Below are 9447 nucleotides of genomic sequence, written 5' to 3'. Positions count from 1 at the left end.
GGGAGGAGCGGCTGTGGCCCTGCGCCGGTCTGACAGCTGGCCCGCGCCCGCGATCTTGCGCTTCCTTGGGGCTTGAGCCCACCCAGCGTCTGGCTCTTTGAGCCGGGTTTCCCAAGGTGGCCTGGTCGCGCCGTGTGGTCCAGGAGGGGGCTGCTGGATACAGTTTTCCAGGCCCCTCAGCCCGGAGATTCTGAGCCAGTAGGTTCCCCTGCTCTTGGCTGACCCGGTCCCATTTCACAGGTGGAAAAACAGGCCCATGCCGGCCACGGACCTGCCATTCGCTGCTGGGCCAGTTCCCCGGGAGCGGGCGTGGGATCTGGAAGTGGGCAGCGTTTACCGAGCACCTACAGTGTGCGCTCCTTGGGCTTTATCTCCCCACCGTCACCTGGCTGGTGGGTGGAAGAGCCTGTTTTGATTTCAAAGCCACACTTAGTCCTTCCTTTCCAGCTCCGGGGTTCCCTGGGAAGAGGGGTTGCTGCTGGGAGGGGGCCAGGAAGAGCCAGGAGAAGGAGTCTGTTCAGATGATCCCAACCACAGAGAAGACGAGGAACTGGAGCCGGGGTTTGGAGAGTGGTGCCTAGGGTCCAGGAGGAGAGAGGGGGTAGGGGTGGTGTGGCTTCCAGAAGCAAGGGCCTTCCTAGGGAAAGGGGAAAATAGAATGAAACCGAAACCTCGGGTGGGTGAGCACAGACTTGGGGAGCTGAACTCCAGTCTTCTGTTTCTTCTGGCCTCCTGCGCCCCAGCTCTTGGTTCTTTCTTTCTCCACTGTGGCAGGAAGGGGCTGGCCGCCTGACAGCCCACCGGCCTGGACGAGTTGGATGCAGTTCCTCACAGTTGGTGTGAGCCCCAGGGTAGGCCCTGGGTGGAGGCTGAGGCTGAGGCTGCAGCTGGGCATCTGCACAGTTAGCTGTCCTCGGTTTTCCCATCCTGGGGCCAGCACAGGGCCTGGGTCCTGGCCTGGCCTGGCCACTTCCTGGCTATATGGCCTTGGACCAGGCAGACTCTGACCTCTTCTGGGCTGATGAGGACCTTCCTAGTCACAGAATCCAGTGGTGTCAAGATAGCCATCACCTTTGCCCTCAGGGTTTATAAACTGGTTGGTCAGGGAGCCAACCTTGAACACTGATTGTCAAGTATTTGGTCAGGAATGTTGGTAAATATCCTAAGAGCAAGTATGGCGGGCAGGGGGTACCTGGGTGGGTGGGAGGGTGCGTGGTGTGGGATGCAATGAGGCTCAGTAGACAGGGGGATGTTTATCACTAAGGGGAACACCTGGTGTTCTTAGGGAGGGGAAGTTGGTTCTTGGTAACAGCAGAAGGTCCCAGCCAGCACTCGCCCTCAGAAACAGGGACTTCTGTTTGTGGCAAACTAGCCCCACTGTGTCTGCTGTAAGACACTTGGGCTGGTTTTTATGCAGCTCCTACTGCAGTAGTGACAGGAAATGGCTGTTGTCACAGTAGCTCTTTCTCAGGTACCCTGGACTCATGGGCTTCTCTCTATCAGCTGGGCTCGAATCTAGGATCCTGCTGAGGCTGCACCAGCTGCACCTCTTCTCCGCTGTGTGTGGGTGAGGTGTTCAACCTCCCTGGGCCTCAGGTCTCCTCTCTGTCCGATGGGTTTGATGAGATAATCCACACTCGCTCGATGAGGTCCACTGGGAGTATCTTTGTACAAAGGAGCCCAGCACCTGACTCCCAGAACGCAAAGGGAAAGGTGGGTCGCCTAGCTGGAGTGTGGCATGTGAGAGCAGGAACCAGACAGGCCAGCTGGCTTGGAGGCCTTGAGGCTGATGCACAGGCCCAGACTCGATCCTTACCTGGAAACGAGTGCTGGGGACATGGTGCATGTGCACGACTGCAGGGTCCTGGATGTGGACCTGCTGCACCTGACATCCTTGGGGCTTGTGCAGAGGTCAGTTCTTCAGTGCAGGTTCCTGCACCCCAGTTGTGTCCGTGGGAGATGGGATTCTCAGTCCCTATGATGGGAAGATTGAGGAAGGTTGGGTTAGGTAGGTGCCCCTGAATTAAACCATCTTCTGAGGTCTGTGTGTCTGTGATGGGTGTGTGGCTGGCGTGAAGTGGGCCTTAGATGATGCCAGGTCCTGGTAGGGCTCACGGAGACAGATGGGGCATGACTGGGGTGTGAGGGACAGGGATGGGGTTGGGACAGTTCTCCCAGTGACATTGAGGCGGTTTACATGGGGTGGAAGAAGCAGCAAGTGCACCCAGGGGTTTGGGCTGTAGAGGTCTCATTTTGTCTGTTTGGGTCTGAGTCCAAGTACCCCTGCTACACCTCTGCACCAGCCCTCTTGGGTCTGTGCTGCACCTGGAGCTCTGCTGATTCCCGAGGGACCCTGGGAGGCCTGGGCCACTGAGGCACTGTCACTAGTGAGTGATCATATGAGACAGGCATCTCTCCAGCTCCTGCCTCAGTTTTCCCAACTTCACTGTGGGCCCTCTGCTTATGTGTGATGTGAAGGAGTCTTGGACAAAGGATGGTGCCTATCCTGAAGCTGGTCCAGGGGACATGGGTCCCCACGTTAAAGCCCCCATGTCCTTCCCGTCACCAACGAGGGGCCAAATAACGTAGTACCTTCTGACCATGTCCTAGGGGCCCAGTGTATGGAGTGAGTGCTCAATGCATTTAGCATCTGTGTGTCATCCTTGGTGCTCTGGCCACTGCTATTGCTATGGTGATGATGCTGGGGTGGTCCCCTGTTACCCTTCCTCTGAGGGGAAAAGTAACTAATTTATGACGAGTCATTGGCTAAGGATAGGCGCTCACAAGTTAGGTCCCCGCAAGCGGACTGTTGTCCCCACCTAGAAGAGGAGCACTTGCCACCTTGGCCCTGTCACTGGAGATAAGTTCTGCCCTGTGAGAGGGATACTTTCCATCTCACAGTCCCCTTGCTGGGATGTGGGTTTCTACCATTGGCCACTCTGATTTAATAAAAATCTCTGGGATATGCTCTCTGAGGAGGAGAGCATGGAGACTCCTGGTTCTGGTTCCTTCCCACCGCCTGCAAGCAGGCTAGAGCCCTGCCTCAAGTCTGGGGCAGCCTATGGCTCAGAAGGGCCGCTCTCGACTCTGCACAGAGGCAGGGCCTGACCACGACCCAGTGTCAAACCACAGCCCTTGGGTCCTCAGCTGCTGGATTTCAGAGCCCTGGGGTTGAGGCCATCCTCCGTTTACAGGTGAGGAGACCGAGGATTGCAGCCGGGAGGTGACGTTTGAGCAGAGACCCAGCTTCCGTGAGGGGGCCAGCCAGGTAGATATATGGGAAGAGTGCTCCTCCAGAGGGGATGGTGTGTAGGCCTTGAGATGGGCAGGACCAGCATGAGGCTGCCAGGGTGAGAGGGCAAGGGGGAGGGCAGAGGTAGCCTGGACTTGGGTCTGCAGGGGGCGGAGCTGTGGGAGTGGCCTGGCCAGATGGTTCTGGACCTAACCATGTGCTGACTGTGCTTCGTGCTGAGATGGGGCTCCATGGTGACCTGCACAGAGTGGTTGGTTCAGGGGGGTGTTGGGACCTTGGAGGACGAGGACAATGGGACAGGCTGAGAGAAGTGAGTGCTCAGGAGCTGCAATGAGCCTTAAAAGTGGGAAAATAGGTTGCCCATTTCCTGCAGGTCAACCTAATGTTCATTCTGAGGCCACATGGCACATCAACAAGTCTGGGGTGAGGGCTGTACTAGGATTTGGACCTTCCTGTGAACCTGGAGCTGAGGGGTTCCCTGGGCAGACTCCTGGTGATGGGCAGGTTTGTCTGACCTTGCCATGTTCATGGGGTGTCTGGTTCCCTGCATCCTAACTGTGGCCAATGCAGACCCCCCCCTGCAGCCACATTTCCCCGTGGGCCTGTTCCCAAAGCCTCCTGCAGCTCATGTGAAACCTTGAAGTAAACAACAGGCTGAGGGCTGGCAGGTGGGTGCTAGGAGGAGCACCTGAGTGACACTCCACTGGCTGGGAACCCCGTGTTGGGGTATGATTGTGGTGGTCACTCACTGTGGTAGAGCTGCCCCTTGCCCTCACACCCCTTCTCAGGAGGGCAGAGGGCTGCTCTCCTCACCATTTCTTACAACAATTTACTGAGATATGACTCATTTAGAATGTACGCTTCAGTGTGGTTAGTATACTTGGAGTCCTGCACCAAACCCCTCCATCCAATTTCTGAATATTCCATCACCCCAAAAGAAACCTGTCCTCATCAACAGTCACCTCATCTCCCTCCCCTGACAACCACCAACCCACTTCCTGTCCCTGTGGACTTGCCTGTTTTGGAGAGATCGCATAGATGGAATCATGCTCTGTGTGTAGCCTCTTGTAGCTTCTCCCACTGAGCTTCCTGTGTTCAGGGTCCCATTTGTGTTACAGCGAGTGTCAGTGCATCGCTCCTTTTCATGGCTGAGTAATGTTCCAGGACGAGGATGACCACATTCAAGCGTTGATGGACACTTGGGTTGTTGTGGCTCTTGTGACTTGAGACATGGACGTGGTTGGATAGGATTCTTTGTAGGTGTGTTTTTATTTCTCTGGTTGGACACCTAGCAGTGGCATTTCAAAGGTCATGTGGTAACTGACCTTCAGAGGAACTGCTCACTGTGTTATAGAGAGACTGTCTGTTGCACATCCCAGCAGCATGTTGGAGGTTCTGATTCCTCCATGTCCTCGCCAGCACTTGTCACTGTCGTCTGTTTGAGTGTAGTCCTCCCATGGGTGTGCAGTTTGTCTCACTGGTTGTGACCTGCATTTCCCTGTTACTGTGGTGTCAAGCGTCTTTTTACGGGTAATGGCCATTTGTGTATCTGAAGAAATGATCCTTTGGTCATTTTTTAACTGGGTTGTTTGTCTTTTTAATGTTGAATTGTAAGGATTCTTTATATATTTTGGACACAAGGCCCAATGCCCTGTGCAGCTCCCACCTGCCCTCCCCACTTGGCTCTGGCAGCTTTGCTTTTGGCAGCCAGGCAGGTGAGGGACCAGGTGTGCGCTGTGGAGTGCCTGCTGCCCGGATGAAGGTGTCCGGCACGCCACCATGGGGCTACTCCTACAGAAGGCGGTGTCCCATGGGACCGTAAACAGCCTCACCTTCTCTCACAGCACATGGGCCGTGCTTCTGAAATGTCACCTTGGGCAGAAGTAGGTCTTGCACACGTCTTGTGTCCTGTCTGTGGCTTTAGGGACACCTGTAATAACCCTGAAATCTGCACACACACAAGCACGATGTAGGCTGGGCTTGTTTGAGGGACATCAGCATGGTTTCCGGACTCATACACATTGTGCCTGAGGTTGGTCCTTGCTCTCCCCTCAGGACATCACAGTCTCTGCCACCTGGCTGCGGGAGGGAGGGATGCAGGGGGCGTGGCCAGTGTGATGGGGTCATACTCCAGCTTAGGGTCACAGATCCTCTGCCAGGGCTGCCAGTATGTTCCAGAAATGCCATGTGGGACATCCACAGGCCGGTCCCTCTGCTGTCAGTGGCCACTTTCCTGGGAGCTGACCTCTTCTGAGGCCTACATAGCCCTGGAGTCCCATACACAGTCCCTTGTGCAGCCATCTAGGAGTATAGGGTCAGGCGCCTGCCCAGGACCACATCTCCTTTATGTGCGTCTAGGGGGGTCACTCGAACATTCTCTTGAACAGCTTTACTGGACCCGCATTAGCTGGCCCGTGGTTGCTACAGGCCTTGTCAGAGCCTTCATCAGCTAATATGCTGAGTGGACTCACTGAAACTCTGTGACTGGGATGTGGGGGTGGGAAGATCACCTGCAGAGGAGCAGGTCAAGATACAGAGGTTGTAGCTCTGGTTGATGTCCATACCCACCACCTGGATCTCTGCTGGGTCTGACCCTGGACTGCAACAGTTTCACAGATGGGTTTCTTGAGATGACACCCATCCTGGGCCTCACTCCTGTCCTCTTCTGCTTGCTGGGGCCTGAGACCAGGGCCCAAGGTGTGACCTGCCCCGGGCAGGGATGTTCAGTGAGCCCACAGAGGCAGATGACATGGGGGCCAGGATCCTGAGATTACACTCATCTGCTCTCTCCTCCCACAGGATTACATCTGCCCACGATGTGAGTCTGGTTTCATCGAGGAGCTTCCGGAAGAAACCAGGTAATGCAGCCCCTTGGTCACAGAGGTCTCGGGCCCAGGTGCATGCTGGTAGGATCCAGGCTTCTGGGGTGAAAGGGCAGAGCTGTACCAAGGGGACATGTGGGTGCTGCACCCAGTGCTGGTTCAGAGCCGTTTTGGTGGACAGAGCCTGGGAGGGTGATGATGGGCAGGGGGTGGGCTTGGGGCAGTGCCCTGAAGTCCCTGGGCAGCCAGGGATTAAGATGGTCTTCACTCTCCTGACTTGGGATGAGGGCAGGGGCTGCTGAGGGTGGAGAGTGACCCTGAGGCCCATGGGGGTCAGGCGGGGGTCCTGCCTCTTCTCCAGCGGGTCGCCCCACTGCTGACTTGCACCGTGTCCACCCAGGAGTACAGAGAACGGTTCCGCTCCCTCCACAGCCCCCACAGACCAAAGCAGGCAGCCATTTGAGGTGAGTTGACTGGCCTCCCCTGACAACGGATCATGCCCTGCATGGCTGAGGAAACAGACTCAGCCCCTCGTCCTGCAGGTGGTTGCTCACCCTGCTCCCCAACAGGCAGGGTTGTCCTTCTCCCTGACTCCCGGGGCCTTTTTTTTTTTTAACTTAAAAAATAATTTTTTAAAATTGACTTGAGAGAGAGAAGAAGGGGGATGGATAGAAAGAGAAGCATCAACTTGTTTTTCCTCTTAGTTATGCATTCATTGGTTGATAGTTGTATGTGCTATGACCATGAATTGAACCTGAAACCTTGGTGTATCAGGATGATACTCTAACCAACTGAGTATCTGGCCAGAGCCCTGGGACCTCTTGAACTCCCCATCCTGGACCCCTCCTCCGAGAGCCTCTTGCATCCTGCATGTGCACCAAGATTTCTCTGGTGTCTTCCTGTCCCCTTGAAGCCCTGAGCCTAGAACAGTAGCCACAGTGGGGAGGAACTGTGCACCCATGCAAGGGGCCCACGGTCACGGCCTTCCTCCCGCAGAATGTGGACCAACACCTCTTCACGCTGCCGCAGGGCTACGGGCAGTTTGCTTTCGGCATCTTTGACGACAGCTTTGAGATCCCCACGTTCCCCCCAGGGGCGCTGGCCGACAATGGCAGGGACCCCGAGAGCCGGCGGGAGAGAGAGCAGCAGTCCCGGCACCGGTATGGCGCCCGGCAGCCCCGAGCCCGCCTCACTGCGAGGAGGGCCACCGGCCGGCACGAAGGCGTCCCCACGTTGGAAGGGTGAGGGGGCTGTGGGGGCAGGTGGGTGGGTTGCTCTTGGGGGCTTCCAGCCTGCCCACCCCGCTCAGACCATCTGCCCGTCCAGAAGATGGTGTGGATGTTGCCTCTGGGCAGGGCAGTTCTCCCATGAGTTCTGGCAGAGCCAACCAAGCCCACCATGCAAAATGGGGTGGTGCATGTAGGGGTCGGGCCCTCGCTAGGGGACTGGGGGGGGCTGAAGTGTGGCTCAAGGACCTGGACAGGGCTGGGAGAACCTCATGTCCACTGAGTGTCCCCACTGTCCTTCTGAGCAGGGCTTCATTGGGGGTGGATGATTCACCTTCAGGTCTTTGTCCCAGAGCAGCATTGAGCTGGTAGTTCCTGACATCCCTGCCCTGTAACAGGGCCCCTTGCCCCCTCCTCTGTGCAGGTACCCAAGCGGCTTTTTAGCTTGATGACTGCACAGGAAGGGGAAAGGCACTCAGAAGGACTGAGAATAAAAACATTGTTCCTTGCAGGCCCCATCTCTCCAGAGGAGGCGAGGCTAGGCTTCTCACACATCTCTGAGATAGACTTGATTGTACATGAAGCCCCCGTGTCACTTAAAATGGGTTTAAACCTACATAGAGCCCATCCGTTTCCCTCACTGAGCTGGAGGCATTTCTAGCTCAGCCCAGCCAGTCCCTGATGCCCCTGCTGTCTCATGTCTGAGCAGCACCACACCCCACAGACCTTGAGCTCTGGAGACAGCAGGATCTGGACTGGATGTCTTGGGCCCGCTGCACACAGTAGGGTTGACCCCATGGCTCTCATGACCTCTAGGATGTTCCCCCAGGTTGTATAATGGGGGTTGGATGTGGTGTCACAGCCATAGGTGCCATCCGGGCCTTGGGGAAACCTGGCCTGGAACTCAGTGAGGGAGATGCTTCTCTGGGTCCCTCTCATGTTTCATTCTTCCTCATCAGAAATCTTACTGGTCGAAAGCACAACCTTTCAATGTTGTGGATTTAGAAGCTGGGCTCCAGGGTTCTGTGTCTTCCCCAAGGGGGCCCTGACCCTGGGAAGGCACTGACCACAGGCCTGGCCTTGCTCTGTTCCAGGATCATCCAGCAGCTGGTCAATGGCATCATCACTCCAGCCACGATCCCCAACCTGGGCCTGGGCCCCTGGTGAGTAGGTGGGCGGGTCCCCTAAATGCCCCCCAGCCCCTCTGCCACTTGAACCCCACACGTCTTTGCCCAGGGGTGTCCTGCACTCAAACCCGATGGACTACGCCTGGGGGGCCAACGGGCTGGATGCGATCATCACGCAGGTACAGGGTGGGCCTCCCCAGGTAGCACTAGGGTCATCACCATCGTTTCAACAGGCCCATTCCCCCAGCCCCCCAGCACTGAGAGGGTGAGAGGATTGTAGGAGTGTTCTGGTGGATTACATCCCTGGCGTGTAATTCAGCATTCCCTCCTGAGGCTAAGGCACACCAGCCAAAATGCTTCCTCCTGGCATGGCACCACTGTAGAGCAGGAAACCGCGTGCCAAGGATGGGTGTTCACCATGACCTCTGTGGCATTTGTGAGGCAGGAACATTGCCACTTTCAGGGCTGCTCACCAGGGACCCCTTTGAGTATTTTGTCTCTGACGGGATCTGGCCCTCTGGTTCTAGCTGATGCCTCACAGGACACAGGACCACATGAGCCCCAGGGCCCTGTCTTCCCACTCTGGCTGTGAGGTGACACTAACTAGATGAGCAGAAGAGTGGGCAGGAGCCGGTGGCTGGGCCTCATGGGGTGACTGACCTCTAACCCCTAAATGGAGGGTCCGGGGGACCAGGACAAAAGTGGCCTTAGTGCTTTTGCAGGTAACCTAGCCTTGCATTTCAGAGTCGGGCAGGGCTCCTGCACTCTGGCCTCTTGTCTTTCAGCTCCTCAATCAGTTTGAAAACACAGGCCCCCCACCCGCAGACAAAGAGAAAATCCAGGCCCTCCCCACCGTCACTGTCACCGAGGAACACGTAGGTACGTGGCCCTCAGTCACCCAGCTTCTTTTGTTTTCAAGGTATTTTCCCTAGGACTTCTATGTAAGACCAAAGGTCGGTTTGAAGGGGAGGCTTTATCAGTGTCTTCTCTGTTCCCCTGGGACACAGGACTCAGGACAT

General features: G+C 56.4%; 1 protein-coding gene across 1 annotated transcript in view; it reads left to right on the top strand.

Annotated features, from left to right (window-relative positions):
• Positions 1 to 5032: 5032 nt before the first annotated feature.
• RNF126 (ring finger protein 126) overlaps positions 5033 to 9447 on the top strand; it is a 5534-nt gene continuing 1119 nt past the window's right edge. The window contains exons 1-7 of the mRNA XM_015564653.1: positions 5033 to 5071; positions 6014 to 6111; positions 6476 to 6539; positions 7072 to 7316; positions 8396 to 8464; positions 8538 to 8607; positions 9214 to 9307. Coding sequence (XP_015420139.1) covers positions 5033 to 5071; positions 6014 to 6111; positions 6476 to 6539; positions 7072 to 7316; positions 8396 to 8464; positions 8538 to 8607; positions 9214 to 9307 — 679 coding nt within the window. The remainder of the gene's footprint in view (positions 5072 to 6013; positions 6112 to 6475; positions 6540 to 7071; positions 7317 to 8395; positions 8465 to 8537; positions 8608 to 9213; positions 9308 to 9447) is intronic.

Source organism: Myotis davidii, unplaced genomic scaffold (genome assembly GCF_000327345.1).
Source record: "Myotis davidii unplaced genomic scaffold, ASM32734v1 scaffold198, whole genome shotgun sequence".
NCBI lineage: Eukaryota > Metazoa > Chordata > Mammalia > Chiroptera > Vespertilionidae > Myotis > Myotis davidii.
Note: the sequence above shows the minus strand (reverse complement) of the source record. Positions and strands in the feature narration are given on the sequence as shown.